Below are 18518 nucleotides of genomic sequence, written 5' to 3' on the forward strand. Positions count from 1 at the left end.
TCTGCACAGCAGGAGGTGAGCAGAAAGCACAGTAATGCTCTCCAAAGCATGGCAAGAATTTCACTGTGATTCCTCAGCTTGAGCTCGTGCTCACAAAGTAACAACCAAAATGCCAGGCATCAAATCAAGAGCACAGATTAGGAAGCAACAACTACTGTTTGATTTCTCACTGGGATTCAATTACCTACTATTTTTGATGCGCTTCTCACATAGCTATCTTCAGACACTGTGAAGCAGTGAGAATGCCATACGTTCCTTCAGCTTCTCGGTGCAAACAACTCTCATTCAAGATGCCATGACACGTATAACACGTTATTTCAAAGTTACAAGAAGATGACCGGTACTGTAGCTACTAGCTTTTATAAAATGTTTCTAAGGGCAGCTCACCTCAATGTGCCAAACTCTGCACACAAGAACTAATGGCTGTTGTTTCTCGTGGAGAAAAATAATAAACTGCTTAAGAGTATATATGACAGGTCAAATAAGAACTACCAGATAAGGAAAAGTGACTGCCACAGCACAACAGCACAACATGCCGAGGGTCCAGCACACAAACCAAGTACCCCAAAGCCTGACTATCAACAGCTCCAAGTGACAACCACAACAGCTGGAGGCATTCAGCATCCCTGAATTTCAGGCATCAAAAGCCTCCTCCTCCTCCTCCCTTTTTAGTGCAGAGAAGCAGGAAATAACTCAGAGCCCTGGAATTACATCTCTGCCCTTTGAACAGGGCTCTCCCTTTCCAGTGACTACCAAAGATGACCAAGAATGTGAGTCAGATAATTTAGTAAGCCACATTGCCCTTGTTTCCTAGTGAGGCTCCCCCTCCCATGATAGCTTTCAGCTTAGACCTGTTCAGAGTATTTCGTATGTGAGCACACTTCAGCAGCCAGGAGTTTCCTTTGCCACAGCAAACTGAATTTGTATACAGTGTCAATGAGCGCTGTCTGCTTCACCGTTTGTTCGACTGTATTCCATCCACGAGTGGGTCTGTCAGCTTCCCTTCCTACCCCTTCTAGAAAAAGCAGAAGGATTCTTTATTAGGTTTAATAGACACACTTTTTCTTTTTTTTCTTCCTTTTTATTTACCACAGTTTTCTTTCAAAGTTTTATTATGATGCAAATAAAGCCCCAGAATAGAACTTTAAAAGGGATATTAAAAAAAAAAAAAAAAAAGGAATTGATAGAATTAGAAATTCACAGCTTATAACTAGGTATCAGTATCCCTTCATATGCCAATTAAAATGAAACACTAGCATGAGCTTAATGTAAATTAACTCTAGAAATGTATGTTATATACAGACTTTACAACCCTTATGCTTACTTGTTGAAATCTACTGACACTCACACACTTTTAGAAAAAAAAAATCATTTTAACTAAATTTGCAGCAATAATACAGACATCAAGTTTCTGTAGTCATGGATCCCCATACAAGCAAGTATTTTAGGAAATTTAAGATTTAAAATCTCTCAAAAGTATATTGACATTGCTTTGCTTACCTTTTTCTATAATCAGAGGCCTTTCTATTGCGCTTTCTACTTTAAGTGCTATGTATTAAGCTGGTAACAAATGAACACGTGTGTTTTATTTAAATAAAGGTGATAAAACTTGTTTATTTTGCTTTAACTGAAAAAAAAAAAAAAATAAAAATACATGGAGTTGTTTGATGTAACCCCATCTAGTTACTAAAACAAATCTCTTGTACTCTAGCCTAACTGAGGTAGTGTTTGAAACTACTGTGTAAGATACGCCAGCCCCATTTTTGGGAACATTACATTACTTCCTTTGGAGTTTACACCACTATTTGGTCTACTGTGGTTGGCATTTTGGTTTTACAGATTTCTTATAACCAGCGAAGTCCATCACTGGTGTGGTATGTTTTCAGAATATTATTTCAAAACATTTCTTGACACAGATACATTATGTCTGTCACTGACTACCAAATGCGTGAATTTGAAGATCTGCTCCTTCTTTCAGTGGGAACTCATGAGAAGAATCTCAGGAACTAGACTTGGCTATGAGCAGCAACTTACAGATCTGCTTTATGAGAACCTGATGGTACACAGTGCACATAAGAACTCAGTGAAGTGATATCTGCAAAGCAGTGCTTATGCGGCAAGATGAAGTTTTCAATGAAAGCAAGTACATTTTAAAATGACACTAGGATTCATGTTTTACTGCTCACAAGACAACTTACTGAAATCCCCAGTAGCATAGCTTGTAAGAATACGGTTATGAGTATCACCTATCTTATAAATTTCACTTATCTTCACTTAAGTATTAATCTGACAATTATAAAAATGGTAAAAGTGAATGGATAAAAATATGTCCTACTTAGTACAGTCCAGCTGAATTATTCACCTATATCAAAATCAATGGGTAACCCCTTCTATTACAGTCATTCTAACAAAGGTGGCCATGCTACTGTATATATACACATTTGCATATATTTATAATACCCTTGTATGAAGGCTTCTGAATTTTTAGATGCATTATAAAAGTGATGGGACTTCTATATTTTTCTTCTCCATTAGGCTTGCACTCTTTACTTTAGAAACTTCACCAGTTTGATAGAGGCATGTGTTTTCCTCATTAACAGTCACTGTATCATAGAACTTTTGCAACAAGTCTCAAATTCCAATATAAAATTGTAAGTTCTGTCGCTACAAAGTTTGGTACTTAAGGCTTTTCACTACAATTATTAGCACTATCTGATGCTTGATCACTCATCCACTGAAAACTCAATCAAACCTTTGTTTTTATAAAAGGCTGTTTTCATGGAACTTGGAAAACCGCTCACATGCCTTCTCACAAAAGCAGCAATGATTAAATGTCTTCAAGTCTAGTTTATACAATATTCATTTATCTGATACAAATCATGCCTGTTAAAGGTTTTTAGTTAAGAATAAGACCAACATTCACACTATATGAGCATGAGCGTAGAAACTGCAAACGCATGCATATCATTCAGGGAAAACAATTTGATTTCAGCATTTTAACTTTAAATGATTTGCTATTTTTAAATCAAACTGTAGTGAAAATCCTTAACTGGTTCAGATAAGATACATGTATGTAAATGTAATGAAAATGGAGAGACTGCTAATAAAACAACTTACAACTACAGTAACATTAAAATAACTTAAAGGAACCTCAGATTCAGAGGCTTTTCTTTCTGTCTGAAGTTACAAACCCCCCAAGTAGTGTTATAAACAGTACAAAAAATCAACAGAAAAGATCTAACATTTATCCCCTGCTGTCCACAATCACAGCACAGCTCCCCATTGCTGGCAACGGAATGCACCCTCATCCAACTCCTGGGGTTTTATAATAATAAAAAAAAAAAAGCAAAAAAAAGCAAAAAAAAAAAAAAGCAAGGCGTAATTCTGCTTCTCCAGAACAGAATTAGAAGTCAATCATAGGTGTCTGTGTGTTGTTCATTTTTTTTTTCTTTTTTTTTTTTCTTTTTTTTTTTTTTAATTTAAGGTAAAAAATGAAATGAAAACTTGTGGAGGTGTTCAGTGCTCGGCTCTTGCATATACTGATAATTACTATTATTAGAACTACATAATGTTTAATAAATCCCCAAGGGACTCCATAGACTAGGGCAGTAATTGGTTGAGGAAGAAAAAGTTTTTCAGTTCATTCTTCAGGTACCAGTAGCTTCTGGAACAGTCTAAAAGATGATGCTCCAAACTTTATTATCCAGTCAATTGGAGGATGTCTGAGAATTCCAGGAAGTCTGTATGTAATGAACTCTGTGAGACAGAGGTCAGGATTCAGCTGATATATCAGTTACTGGTTGCTTTGTTGGTGCTGCTAAAATAGCCTCTGCTTCTTCGTGCATCTGAAAGAAATCAGGTGAAATATTAATGTCATTAGAGATTTTACGAAAATATTGCAAAATTATTGTTTTTAATAAAAGACCTGGAAGCATTTATTATTCAATGTAATGAAAACTGCACCCAGTCAGCACATGTTGGTTCCTTCTGATCATCTACACCCTCCACTTACCTGTAAGAACTGCACATCTTGAAACAGCTCCTGAATGAACCTTCTGGATGGGAGTCGAAATGTGCAATGTGCTAACAAGTAGGACACCTCAGAATACAGGCATATGTCATCAAATGCTTGAGGATACTTCTCCTTAATTCTGATTAACAGCAAAGAAAACAAACATTGTTACAAGTACTGAGAGAAGGTTTCCATAATAATCGTTAAAACAATAATCTTTAAAACAATGTACAATTTGTACAATTAAATCTTCACTTTCATAATTAATGAACTAGTGTTCTTCAGTAATAGGCATTATAAACTCTGCATCTGACAGAGAAAGAAAAATCAGACAGTGTTGTCTTATAAAACTGGAAGAAACTTACATCAAAAAATGAACTAGAATATTCTGTACACCATTCAGAATAGATACCTGAGACCACCTACTCTACAACAGATACTGAAAAAGAACTGCATCCGTGTGTATAGCAGTACTAAAAAGTAGAGAGAATAGAATATATTATAAATAAGATGGCCATTACTGATTTTCTTTTAGCAGCTGTATGCCTGTTTTCAACATCAGCAGTACAGAAGCCCAGTTTCTATCACAGTGTTTAGTCTCTATATTATACTCTGCACTTCTACCATGACTTGCGAATATGAATTAGTGCCACTAGTGGTATTCTTCATAAAAGCAGATTTGTGTTTCTCAAGAAATTACTTTGCTACTTTGTCAGACAGCTACATAAGTCAGACAGCAAAAAATAAACAAAACATTTATTTTTATTTTTTTTAAAGATGCAAAGCAAACAGTGCACAAAGAAACATCATTGTCTGGACTCAGCGCTGGTGAAGCTGTACCATAAGCACTGTGCTCAGTTCTGGGCCCCTCACTCAAGACGGACATCCAGGACTTGGACTGCATCCAGAGGAAAGGCAATGAATCAGTGAATGGTGTACAAATCTTTTGAGTAGTGGCTGATGGAATTGGGATTGTGTATAATCTGGAGAACAGGAGACTCAGGGGAGGTTGTAGTACGATGGTAATTGCCTTGTTCTCCCAGGTAATTACAGACAGGAAGAGATACATCAGGGCAGGCTCAGACTGGATATTAGGAAAAAAAATTCTTCTCTCAAAAGAGTGGTAACACAATGGAAGAGATTGCTGAGAGAAGTGGTAGAGCTACTATTCAAGAAACATGTAGACACATAGAAACACAGTTCAGTGCACACAGCAGTGATGGATTGATGGCTGGACTATAATTGATCTGAGAGGCCTTTTTCAAACATAATGTTTCTGTAATTCTAAACTGTTAAATCAGTGATTGGAAGAGGAATGGGAAGAGAAAGACAGAAACAGAGCAAGTAATATTAAAAGGCAAATTCTTTGCTTAGCTTTTACACTATGTTCAGCTATCTCCGGTAACCCACCACAGTTTCTGTTTGATGTTATCTCATGAAGTAAGAAACAAGATCAAACTCTACCTTACAAAACCTAGAGAACATAAAGAACTGAATGTTGATAAAACATCTGAAATGTGTTTAACTTACGTCAGGAGTCCAGTTTCATGGCCCTTTGTTCCCACTGAACTACTCAAATTGATTACTAAGCGTAAGACTTCTTTTCGGAGAAGTATTCTGCACACTGGCGTATCATCTGGGATTGATTTTACTCCTAAAAAAAACAAATGAATCAATCAGCAAATTAGCATTTTGATTATGCTAATTCTACATCACATAAGCCCATTTTGAAATTCTGTATACACAAACATATGCACACACACAGAGGTATTTCCAAATATATTCTCAGTATTCTTGAATTCTCATTAAAACATAAAAACATTATTTTCAGGATGCTTTTTTTTTTTTCTTTTTTCTTTTTTCTTTTTTCTTTTTTTTTTTTTTTAAATAAACCAGCATTTCAAAAATTCAGACATACGTTTGGGAAAACTGAACACTAAACACAGACTCAATTACAATACTGCATCTATTACTAAAGCACATTGATGGGTTAGATACTACATAAGTAGTTACATTAATTCAAAAGAAAGTGAATAAAAAACTGAAATGTCTCTTTAAAAAAAAAAAGGGGGGGGGGTATTATTTAAGATCTTTTACTTCTTTTCTGCAGGGTTATGTTTAAAAGAACAAAAAAGTCAACCTTATTGCAGTGTAGGATAGAGAGATGTTTAACTGCAAGATTCCATATAATCAAAGCAGAATTTTCAAGTACATTTTCCTGTCTCACAACATAATGGACAATGTAGCTACCTCATTGATTACGGTATTCAAAAGTAGTTTATTTTAAATAACAGACATAACTTTTTTCTAGTACAAAAAAGAACATTCCATAGTACCTAAAAATACTGTAGGGGCTATAGCTTCTAGTAATACTAAGCTTTCAAACTCACCTAGTACAAGCTCTGTACTCTTGGTGCTGCTGGCTGAACCGTGGGATACTGCATCACTACAGCCTGAAATTCCAGAAAATTTGGAGGAATGCACATCCAAGTGATTGTGTATGGTCTGCCCACACCAGTCAGTATATGGAATGTCTGAGAAATCTGACAGAAACAAGATGTTGCATCTTTGTTACTCATGCTTTTCCTCACCTGATTCTTTTCAACAATGTTAAATGTGCACTATCCGGTACACTCAGTATGGTAACTGCCAGCATATACAAGTTGGAAATTGGATGCTGAATTTCAGGCAAATTATGTTCAAAATGTTTTAAAATCTTTTAGATGTTTAAAAAGCTTTCAGAAATATCTAAAAAACATGCAAACAACTTGTCAGTCTAAGGCCCCTAGAAACTGAGAAGACCAGTGTCCACAGAAATACAATTTATTGCATAAAAAGTTTATTAATAAGAATTAATTTTATGGTCAGTATCAATAAGAAAAAACCTAAAGACCCATCACTTAAAGATGAACAAAATTCAGCATTCTCATTCAGTTTTATCATGCATCCCCACAAGGAACACAGACCTGTACGATTATATGAAGAGTTCACTTTGTTATTAGGCTGATAACCCAGAATTTGAATGCAGACACAGTAAAGGCAGTTCTCATCTGTGTGTTCCTGTAATCCAGTATCTTCTGTATTTTCTAAAAACTGAGAGGCATCTGAACGGCTGGTATTCATTATTTCTGTGAGACTGATCTGCTGTCGGAGCATCTGAAAAGGACTTTTCACAGCATCACTTGTGCCCGATGGAAGACCTGCAGTAACAGAAAAAGCAATACAACAAGACCATCAGTTAATATAACAAACACAATTTTAATTAAATTTCTTATTCTAAAACTGTGTGAGGATCTATTAATTTTTTTAGGTTTTTTTATTATTTTAGTCTCCTAAAAATTTGTTAAAATTCCAGAAATAGACATCCAAGTTTTAGTTCCAGCTTATCAAACATAACACAGTATTGTAAAAGACTGAATTAAATCTCTAAACATGCATTATTAGAAGGTGCACAGTTAATTCCATAAGTATATCCATAGTGATAACCAACATCCTAACACCAATACGTTACAAATTTTCATAGTATCAAACAGGATTAGTACAATGTAGCCAAAGTATGCACTGTAAATTCACAACTTAAAATAGAAACGGTTTTAAGAATCACACCTTGTAACATAAAGAAACTAAACTTGATGCAGGAAAAGGACAAAGCCTTTAGAGCTCTTCCTTGGACAGAATATATCAACAAGTTAGTTATGAACACAGACTATAGTGCAACTTAGCAAACCACAGCAACATTCCTAAAGGAAAATCAGCATTATATATTACACTACAATCATGAAAGACAAGGAGTAAGCAGGATGTGTTTGTATCCTCAAGTGCTTGCAATAAAGTTCCAGTTATTGAGAACCAAGCCAACAGCTTCCACACCAGTACCACACAGCTCTGGGACCAGTATCAACATTTTTATCTGACCTACTAAAAAAAAAACCAAAAAACCAACAACCACACACAGATGCCCTACAGACTTGCAACTGCTCTCGAAAGTGCTTTTCCAGAACTAGCCCAAAACCCCAAACAATTAATCAGAAACAACATATATACAAATAAAAAAAGGAAGTTACAAAAGAGAAAGTACCTCCTGCTTCAGGTGCAAAAACTCTTGTTCCACGGTCATCAAATGGAGGTGTAGTTTTCTTCTGGAAATAAGGGGTCTCTTTTACCTGGGATATTTAAGAGACAATCAAATTTAGTGCAGGTGATAAATACACCCAAAGAAGAACAGATTTTGTGAGGACAACTAGAACCGAAAGATCTAATAACAGTACTAAAGACAAGCCAATGAAAGCAGGGAAACAGATTTGTGAATAAACACTGATTAAGTAAAGCTTATAAACAGTCACTAAGTGAAAAAAACATAATGATGGCCTGTAGGATGTAGAGATGAGAGAAAAGAAATGAAGAAACATGAATATAGCATAAAAAGGTACACGAAGAAAGAAAAACAAAGTATACACATAAAGGAAAACAGAAAGGTAATATAGGAAATCTTGTCTTTGCATCTGTTATTTTTGACAAAGAAAATGAGATTTTGAAGGCAAAGACAAAGTAAATTAAAGGTAAGAAAGCCGTTGATTTTTGTTTGACATAGATCACGTCCTCTCTTGGATAATTACATAACACATTATTAAACTATGTGAGCTACCAGTATGTTACTTTGCAATGAGTTTTAACTAAGCAGATAGAGGAAGGCAACAGTTTACTATCTTTCATTAAAAAATGCAAATAAACCCATTTGTAGTATCACATACGTACCTGAAATATTTCATTGATATCCACTGGGAGAGCAAGGCCAATGTAATCATCAGAGCTTCCATACGTAGCATTAGAAACCATGGAGCGAACAGAGGAAGAACGCTGAAGTGTGTTTTGGTTAATAGGACTTAATAAATCTTCCTTATCTAATGAAGCATAACTTAAAGCTTTCATGAACCTGTAACAATAAAATAAATTGCAGTCTTAGTAAATCTGCCAACTCTACAAAACCGTAAGTTTTATTCAACTTAAGCCTGAAAATGCACAACCAAGACACAAATCAATGCAGATTTTGGCTTTTAAACTTCTAAATGTCTCACTTTGAGTGCACTTGTCTGTACACAAAATGTACAGAATGATTATTCACAAATTCAAACCTCAGGCACATCACTGGAAATGCAAAACGTGGACCTGCTAGGAACCAGAGATGGAACATTTTTTCTATACTCCAATGACATCTTGGTGTAAGAATACACAGAACAAATATGAAGCTGTACAGTGTGCAGTGCTAACTGCGACAAGCAACCTAAGGAAGGGAGAAACAGGTTGGTAAAATAAGAGTGGAGATCAGTAGTTGGAGAACATGCCTCCAGTATGAGGGAAAATCTCATTTGCCCATCTCTCATTTTAGTCCTCAATGAAATTATAAACCTACAAATGCTTCCTGCAAATCAAGCAAAAACAGACTGTCTACACAGTGGAGTTAAGCTTCCTATTCCATCGTAACCACAAGCACTTATCTACAGTGACAAGACTGCTTTGTGCTTTTATCACTGTTCTTTCTCAAAACAAAATTAAAAGGAAAAAACAAAATCCACACCTAGAAAGTCACATTTGGGTATATGTTAAAAAAAGAAAAAAAAAAGAAAATCTGAAAAAGTAAAGAAGATACAAGTGCTAAAAAATGCTAATTGCTATGCAGAGCACATAAAAATTATTACACTGCTGCCATGGTTTTGGCTTGGGTAGAGTTATGTGCTTTAGATATTTGATAAAAACATCAGTGTTTCAGTTGTTGCTGAGCAGAGCCAAGGACAGCTTCTCACACTGCTCTGCCAGTGAGGGGCTGAGGCAACACAGGGAGCTGGGAGGGAACAGAACCAGAGAAGCTGACTAAACAAACCAAAAGGATGTTCCATACTACACAGTGTCATGCTGAGCAATAAATGCCGAAAGAAAGTAGGAAGAAAGGGTGGAGGAATGTTTTGAGTGATGGTATACGTATTCGTGGCAGTTGCTGCACATGTAGAGCCCTGCTGTCCTGGCAGAGGCTGAACACCCACCTGCTGATGGGAAGTGGTCAATAAATTCCACACTGTGCTTTGCTTACACTAGGGCTTCTGCTTTATCTGAGAACCATCTTGAACTCCATCCTGGAGTTCTTGCACTTTTACTTGATTCTCTCCCCATTCTACCAATCAGTGAGCATCCATGAGGTGCTGATTTGTCTGATGGTGTAGCACCATTAGTATATCACAGCCTAATCACAAAAATTGCATTTGTTCACCAGAACCAATGCCTTATTTAACACAAAGTACATGGCTACAGTAGACTGAAAGAGACTGCAAGTAGTGATCAAGCAATTGTCCATATGAACACCGCTTGATTCATAGCAGAAGTGGAAAACATGGAGTAAAATGAAGAATGAAAATAATTACAAGCAGAAAATGATGATTACGTATAGGAAAATGAATCTAGAGAAGTTGATTCCATTCCCGATTCAGCCACAAATGCGATATTATTGATGAACATATTGATTATTTTTTTTTAATTAAAAAAAACTTGCAAAATGAAGTTTTCTGCAAAAGTCTCCAAATAATTTTGTAGTTTTAAATTTGTTTTGCAGCTGAATGCTGCTACTGAAATAATTTTCAATTCTCATTTGAACAATTCTACATGATACTAAGAAAAGGAGAAGGAAGGAAAGACTCAAAGGGAAATACTAATTGTGTTTGAAGAGTTACTGAAGACAAACAACACCTGCATTATTTCCCTATTTGTAATCAAAGGATAATATGTAGTATTTTGTCAATGGAGAGTTGGTATGAAAATAAAAGCCAATGCTATTAATCATTCAAACACTACAGTAAGGACTGGCAGAGAGATTCTCACACTAAGTACAATAAGCAGCTTCAAATGTGACAATGTGTTCTGACATAAAAAGAGACACATTCCTCAGGAAGTTATTCTTAAATTGCTTGGATTATTACACATCAGGAGCTAGAGTGTAGTCAACATTTGATTTTTTGAAACTGACTTTCTCTCTTGGAAATAGTTTCCTTTAATTGTTGTAGGTTTTTTGTCGTTCTTGTTTAGATGGGCAACCAGGCTGCTAAGGATTACAAGATTCTAATTTATACTGAAATCAAAACAAACCTTTGTGTTTTGATCACGTGAAGTTTATGCAACGGCCAAGTGAATGAAAGATGATAGGGACACCCCTGCTCCTCCTGATACAAAGAAATTCTTACGAATGTTCATTACAGTAGTGGTAAAATTGCAGTAAGTCTCAAGCCATACTTCAAAACCCAGATTAATTAACAATTGCAGATTTTATTTCATAATAGAATGTTCTGCAATTGCTTCCACTACAAAATTACAGAAAAGTATTAACTCTAATGATTTGCCTCTGCTTATCCTGGAAAATTGTGCCCGTAGGAAATGGCAGGTCAGCATGATAGGAGTTGAGATAAACACCTTAATACTTCTTATTTGTCTTTAAAAATAGAGGTGGAAAATTTGTACATGTTATTTTGCACAGCTCAGGAAATAAGCTTGGTGGTTTACCTCTTGATAGAACTGAACAGCTAAAATGATCAAAGTCAACTGACTGCTTGTTGGCCTTGGAAGACAAACAGGAAAGGGTATTTCTAGTAGGACTAGAGGGAATAGTTTCAAGCTGCAGCAGGGGAGATTCAGGCTGGACATTAGAAAGTATTACTTCTCAGAAAGGGTGGTCAGGCACTGGAATGGACTGCCCAGGGAGGTGGTGGAGTCACCGACCCTGGGGGTGTTCAAGGAATGACTGGATGTTGTGTTGAGGGACATGGTTTAGTGGGAGCTATTGGTAACAGGTGAACGGTTGGACTGAATGATCTTTTGGGTCTTTTCCAACCTTGGTGATTCTATGATTCTATGATTTCTGCCCATTTTACTACTTAGAGAGCAGCTGAGAACAGTATTTAACTGGGGCAGTAACATGAGGAAATTAAACAGAACAACCTCTGCAATCAATAGTATCAGTAACCAAGACAATCCAAACATTTCATTATATTCCAGTCTAGCTTAACTTTCTCAGATGAGCACTTCAACCACTTCAATTCTATGTTAGGAATATTGTTAATATTACATTATGTGCTGAGTCTAGGATGAAAGTCCATCTCAGCAAAGCTTACTCTGCATACCAAATGCATGAATGCAAGGAATGGTGCAGCATGACTATGAATCTTTCAGACCACCAAAATTACACTGACTTGTTCCTACTTCAACACAGGATACCAGTAACAGAGCAAAGAACAGTACTTTTTGTTTGCCAGGATGGTACATATTAACTACTGAATCATCCTCAGAATCACACTCAGTCTACTTCTACCTTAACTGATCAAAGGTAACAAAACTCTTCTACAACATTTACGCAGAATCTTCTGAAAACATAAACAAATTAATATTATTCTTAATTAGGAGGAAAATGAGCAATAATAAGCACATGCTATATACACACAGCTGGTTGTGTGGAATCCAGTTGCTATTCTGTGCATTCAGGAGTTGACTAATGTACTTGTAACTTCTCCCATTTCGTTCCCGTGAGAAAGGACTTTTAGGAAAAAACAGAAGATTGAAAGTGTATTTTCTCTTTCAATGACTACTTGAAAACCTAACCTATTAGTTAAAGCAGATCTGAAAGGAAAAAATTAGAGAAGCAGAAAGTCTTCTGAGAGAAAGTTGTTAAGCACTGACCACAGCTGATGGAAAAACAGCATCAGTGTTAGATATCTTACACAACTACCAAATTAGTTCTGAGAACATCAAATATAACTCAAAAATAATGGAGGTAACAATGCACTCCAAAAACAAACCCAGTGAGTAAAATCTCTGCTCTGTTCTGGCTAGAAGCTAAATGCACACTCATATCAGTGGCAACAGCATCTCACCTCTGGTCTCAAACCCACAATGAACTTGAGTAAGTTGTATTAGCAGGACATGCTGTCCTAAAACCTTACCAATTCACATTAAGAAAATTATCTTCTGGAATACAGCTTTGACTGCATGGGCAATGTTATGAGATTGCCAACTTCAATAATGTCAGTCATGTAATTGCACTTAAATAATGAGAGTTGAACAGGAAGGAAACATGACAGAAGTAACTCCTTTGTCACCAACAGCATTTAGAAGACTGAGGACAGCTATGAAAGTTGGAATTCTCCTAGAGCACTTGTGAATATTAAATTTTTTATTAGCTTATTAAACTCCTTATGTCAGTAATGAAGCATGCTGAAGGACACTAACAACTGTCACTTCTGGATGAAGTTGGAAAAACAAAAATCAGAACAATACATTTCTTATTCAATTGCTCTTCTAGCTTTGAAGAAAGAATAAAAACAGAATAATCTCTTACCGGCTTGGGGTTAGCCGAGAATCCAGGCTGCCAGACTTCATGGTAATAGTGTCAGTAAAAAGCACATCCTTTGCGGGAGATGCTAAGGCTTCTGAATGAGACAGTGAAGGATGCATCCTCTGTTGCTGTAAGCGTTTTAGTGTAGCATAACCAAAGGCATCTCGAGAACTCGTGTAGCTAAAGTTATAGTCAGCAAGACTTTTTATTGTAGCAAGAGAAGGAGCTTTAAGAGACTGGGCTCTCCGAGGAAGTGTATGAGAAGATCCCGGTGGTACCAGGGATACAGAGTTTGATTTTGAGAGAGGCAGATGGTTGGACTGTGGTGTTGAACAGTGGCTAGGTTTAACTGTTTTTGTGCTTACCACAGTACTCAAACTTCCACAGTCAGTGTCTACATTTGTAGTGTCCACACCTACAGTCTCCCTTGAAGGGCTAGAACTCATTGAACTTATGCCACTTGTTGTTGTATCTGTATTAAAACTTAAACTACGACTCTTGAAATGTGTTTGTGTAGTACCATCCCCTATTAACCTTTCTCTGCTTGTATTTTCTCGGTGAATTTCATTTCCAAGACCTTTTGGCAGCTTCAAATCATTTTCTCCAATACTTGGGGTACTATCAATATCCTCCTTTGTTGAAAGTAAGCACATGGAAGTTTCCGTCGGTAAAGTCTGGATTTTTGGAACTCTGAATACAGGGTTGAATTCTTCTCCAGAAGGAAAGTCTAAGGAAGGTTCTGTTACGGTACGATTTCGCCTCAGGCTTGATTTACTGTCAGATGATGTCAGCTTTCCTCCTTTTGGATCACTGCTACTTCTGTGCTTTTTATTAGGTAGAGTAAGAGAGTTTAGAATGCGATTTTTCACAATTCTGCTAGATGAAAAAAAGGGAAAGGGACTACGGTCTTTCTCCTTTGAAGGCCCAGGTCTGTCATAAAATATTTGTTCTGCATCTTCTGTAATATCTAGGAAAAATGTACTAGTAGAAGTACTACCAAAACGGTCGTCCTCCATGATGAACATACCTGAAATCATGAGAAACTTGTCAATAAAGAAGGACATTTCTCAATGCGCATCAATTAAGTCATGAAAAAACAACCTCATGAACAAAGCTAGAATTGTTGTGTATACTGCTTATTGTTATTTTCAATTGAATCTTTTTTTCTTCAGAACTTCAGTATGGCGAATTAAGAAACATAAGGAACACTCATGCTGAAATTTTCTTTGCTTTAAAAGTAAAGCCACACTATCTTACTTCAGTGCATGCATCCAGCTACTAAGATTACACGTGGTACACTCCTTTAATGGTATCTAAATATCTGGATTCATATTTAAAAAATACCAGTAACACAGCAGTCTAAATATAGCAATGCTTGTGTGTATCTATATACTTCTAGACATTCCTCTGAGGAAAAGCAAGTGAATGTACATCTAGAGCATGGAGTTTTCTGTAGGGTGCTGCATCAAGCTTTCAAGACTTGACTATGAATTACTAGCTTACCTTAATGTTAAAGTTTTTTACCTCTACATTAAATGTAATTCTGAAGTAATGCTTTCTTTCTTCTCACTTATCTACCTCTCTGAAAACAGAATCCCTTCCATGCTTTCACTCTTGTTCCTTGCTGATATCACTTTTAAACTATTTACCTAACATCACACTTGCCAAAAGACTGAAACAAAAAAACATTTGTTCCGCTTTCTGGTTTGAATTTTTTTATTTGTACACTTACTGGAAGGTGCAGATTCACTTTCACTGTTATGCCTAGAACTGGTGGACTCAGAGTTTAAGCTTAGAGTGCTGGGTATAGAAGAAAGTTCATTGCAGAGCTGCTCCATGTCATCAGGAACCACTGGCCAAGGCTGTCTACGACTATGTCTTACTGCATCCCAGTTGTGATGCTTCAAAATGTCACATCCTTGTTTAGTTTTGGCTATCAGACCAAGCACGTAGACACAGGTTCTGTATTTAATACATACATAGAGAAAATAACAATAATAGCATCAAATTTTACTCAAATCTTTTTTCTTTTCTATAAGGAAATACTTTCAACACAATTCAGTAGAAACTTCAAAAAATTATCACATAATTTTTGTTTCCAATTTTCATTTGTAAATTGATAACTAAAAAATGAAATAAAGTATCTGAAATTCATTGAAAAAATAGCTACCATCCAAAAATAAAGCACAATTACATCAAAAACCTCAAAGTAGAACATGAACAAAGCAGCACAATTAAGCAAAGCTTCTACATACATTTTAACTGCATTTTAAAAGAGACAGAAAGAACTTTTTTTTTTTTTTTTTCCTTTTTCCCATTTGCCTACTCTTTGTACTGAATAACTGATTTCCGAGTAGCAAAAACACATCTACATGAAAGAAACAAGAGTATTTGAAAACATTCTGGAACTGTAATCTAAAAATTTTGTTTAATAGTTAAGTACACATACCCTCTAACAGAGAGAACTTCACAATGTTGGGCAAGTGCCATTATATCTGGAATTACATTCTCCTCTTGAAGCAAGTTAAGACCCCAATTTGATGATCCAATGTTACCCTGGAATAAAATAGTTTGTCAAAAAAGTTTTGACTTTGATGTGATCTGCAACACCTATGAAAAAACACCCTTAACACTTTTGTCAGTGGTATGGTTTCTAGCAATCATCCTCTCAAAGATTTAAGAAAACTGAGCAGTTTGTCTCTCCTTTTTGATCTCAGTCATGCAGATCCAGTAAAGGACGCAGGATACTATGTACAACTCAAACTGCTAACTACTACACACTCCTCAACCTACCAATTCTACTACAGTCAGCATTAAGATCTTAGTTTATCTATTTTACTTAGTTCTTAAATAAGCATTTTTTACATTATTACACATTTGTTCAAGATGACTATTACAAAAGAAAATTTGAAGACGATGGGAAAGAAGTGAACAATCAAGGTGATCAAGCAGCTTTAGAATTATAGCTTGAACAGGAAAAGACACTAGGTTTTACTCAGTGTTATCCCCAGTACCAGGGAGAGGTTAAGGCTATATTCACAAACCTCAACTATGGCAGCAAGTTTTCCTGTAGAAACTTTGGAACACAATCTGGAATCAGAGGTTACAACCTGCTGACACTGTCACTATATGCTGAAATTGTTTCTTTTTTATTTGTAACAAACAGTAATAATAGTCAAAGCAATGGCAAAAAAAGCTTAGAAAAAATACACAGTGAACAAAGTTCATATGATATTTCAGTTATGATATAAAAAAACAACTGCGAGGGAAGAAGCACACAGTTCTTAGAAGAATTTGAAAACCATAGTTTTAAAGGATTCAGAATAAAAAGTTGTAACAGAACTCAAACCGCAGTAGAAAGATTGTAAACCTGTTACTAACCAAGGCCCAAAGGGCTGCTTTCAGCTGTTTAATTCCTTCCCACTTATCCAGCATTGGGGAACGAACAGTGTAACTCAGATCCGTAACAATACTCTGAAGGAGAAAAAAAAAAAAGAAGAAAAAGTACTCAGCTGAAAATGAGGAGACCTCATCTACATAGGTTACCTTACATACTTTTTAAATTAGTGCTTTATGTTTGCTAAAACTGTATCTCACTGTGAAAAGCAGTAGCTCTGGCATAACAAGCCTAAGTTAAGATGAATGGTAATGTAGGTAAAAATATCAATAATCTGATGCATGCATAATATAAGGTTCTCTCTTATTTTATAAAGGCAGATTTCTTCCACAACATAAGCGCTCACAAAGTTTTCAGCTACTAGAGACAATTCATCTTTTTGCAAATTCAATTTAAAAATCACTTCAAATAATAAGTAAACAGTTTTTTTTTTTTTTGTTTTTTTTTTTTTTTAAACATTTCTTAGCATTTCAAGATATCAGAAAGAATATTTTATTACCTTACCTCCATGTGTTTATATGCATGAAAGGATAAACACAATTCTGGCATTAAACAAGGCACTAAACTATATCTTTACTACCAATTTGCTTCCCATTGTTTTTTGTTTGTTTGTTTTTTTAACTAGTCATTTTAAGAAAAATACTGCAAGGTATTTCTCTGATATTTCAGTGTCAGGAAAGAATTTTGCTTGAGTCTGGATGGAAAGGTTGCCTTTACAAAATTATGGCCCTGTAACACTTCAGATTTACAGTCTACTTATTTTGTAGTCACTGTTTAACCGACATCTCTTAAAACACATTCCTTAAAAAAAGGAATGCTGTACACTAAAATGCATCAAGTTATAAATCATTATAATCCTTACCTGAGACTCCAATAAATGGCAGCCTGTTTTATGGTGCACCAGTTGGCCATAAAGGTGAACTGGCAGGTAGACATGTGGTCTCTGTAATCTGGTGGGAAAAAAAAACAAAACAACACCTTTCCCAGCAATTCTGAAATTATCTATTAAAATAAATTACACTGAAGTGCAATACAGTGAGTTACTCTTTTTTTTAAATGAAGATTCTTGTAAACAGTGTTTACCTTTGGTTGCTCCGACGAACATAGTTATCACCATCAACAGGCTTGCGATATGTTGTAAGTGCTTCATTAAGTTGTTCTTCAATCAACTCAACATACTTTAAGTTATACTCCTAAAAGAAGGTAAAGTTTGACGCTATACATTTCGGTGGCTTATTTTTTATTGTATGGTACTTTATAAAGAAGGAACATAAGAACTACTTCTTAATTAAAGCTGAGTTCCTTTATTATCTGAATGTGGTGCTCTCCAAAATAACCATACTTTATCCTTAGGACTTCACAGAAAACTAAGCATTTCAGAAAAACTGTTAAAAGGAACAGAAGAATTATATCACATCTGACTTTAACCTGAAAAACCTAATCAGACCATAATACATTTCAGTATACATAATATTGTTTATAAACTAGTAAAAAAATTGCCTAACAGCTCATATAATTGTGACCATTAACAAAATGATTATCACCTCAGGAAAATAATATCAACACTGCAAAACAAAACCATGTATGAAGACTAATTTTAATCTGCCAACAATGTATGTATGTGATTCTAAAAGTAATGCCTTGTTTATTTTCATGGAAACAACAACATGCACAAAGAGCAAGTTGTCAGCTACAAAACACTTAGATAATTCCCATTTTCTGGTGTGACAGCTGTGCATGGC

The 18518-nt window shown here is 35.6% G+C and overlaps 1 protein-coding gene across 1 annotated transcript in view; it reads right to left on the reverse strand.

Moving 5' to 3' along the window:
- Positions 1-1087: 1087 nt before the first annotated feature.
- RICTOR (RPTOR independent companion of MTOR complex 2) overlaps positions 1088-18518 on the reverse strand; it is a 73525-nt gene continuing 56094 nt past the window's right edge. The window contains exons 26-38 of the mRNA XM_072359627.1: positions 17860-17969; positions 17639-17726; positions 16761-16853; positions 15829-15935; positions 15112-15341; positions 13383-14406; positions 8768-8945; positions 8091-8175; positions 6979-7212; positions 6403-6555; positions 5543-5666; positions 4013-4151; positions 1088-3845 (exon numbers count right to left, since the gene is read on the reverse strand). Of these exons, the coding sequence (XP_072215728.1) occupies positions 3771-3845; positions 4013-4151; positions 5543-5666; positions 6403-6555; positions 6979-7212; positions 8091-8175; positions 8768-8945; positions 13383-14406; positions 15112-15341; positions 15829-15935; positions 16761-16853; positions 17639-17726; positions 17860-17969 (2640 nt within the window). The 3' untranslated portion in view covers positions 1088-3770. The remainder of the gene's footprint in view (positions 3846-4012; positions 4152-5542; positions 5667-6402; positions 6556-6978; positions 7213-8090; positions 8176-8767; positions 8946-13382; positions 14407-15111; positions 15342-15828; positions 15936-16760; positions 16854-17638; positions 17727-17859; positions 17970-18518) is intronic.

The sequence above is a fragment of the Excalfactoria chinensis genome, chromosome Z (assembly GCF_039878825.1).
Source record: "Excalfactoria chinensis isolate bCotChi1 chromosome Z, bCotChi1.hap2, whole genome shotgun sequence".
Taxonomy (NCBI): domain Eukaryota; kingdom Metazoa; phylum Chordata; class Aves; order Galliformes; family Phasianidae; genus Excalfactoria; species Excalfactoria chinensis.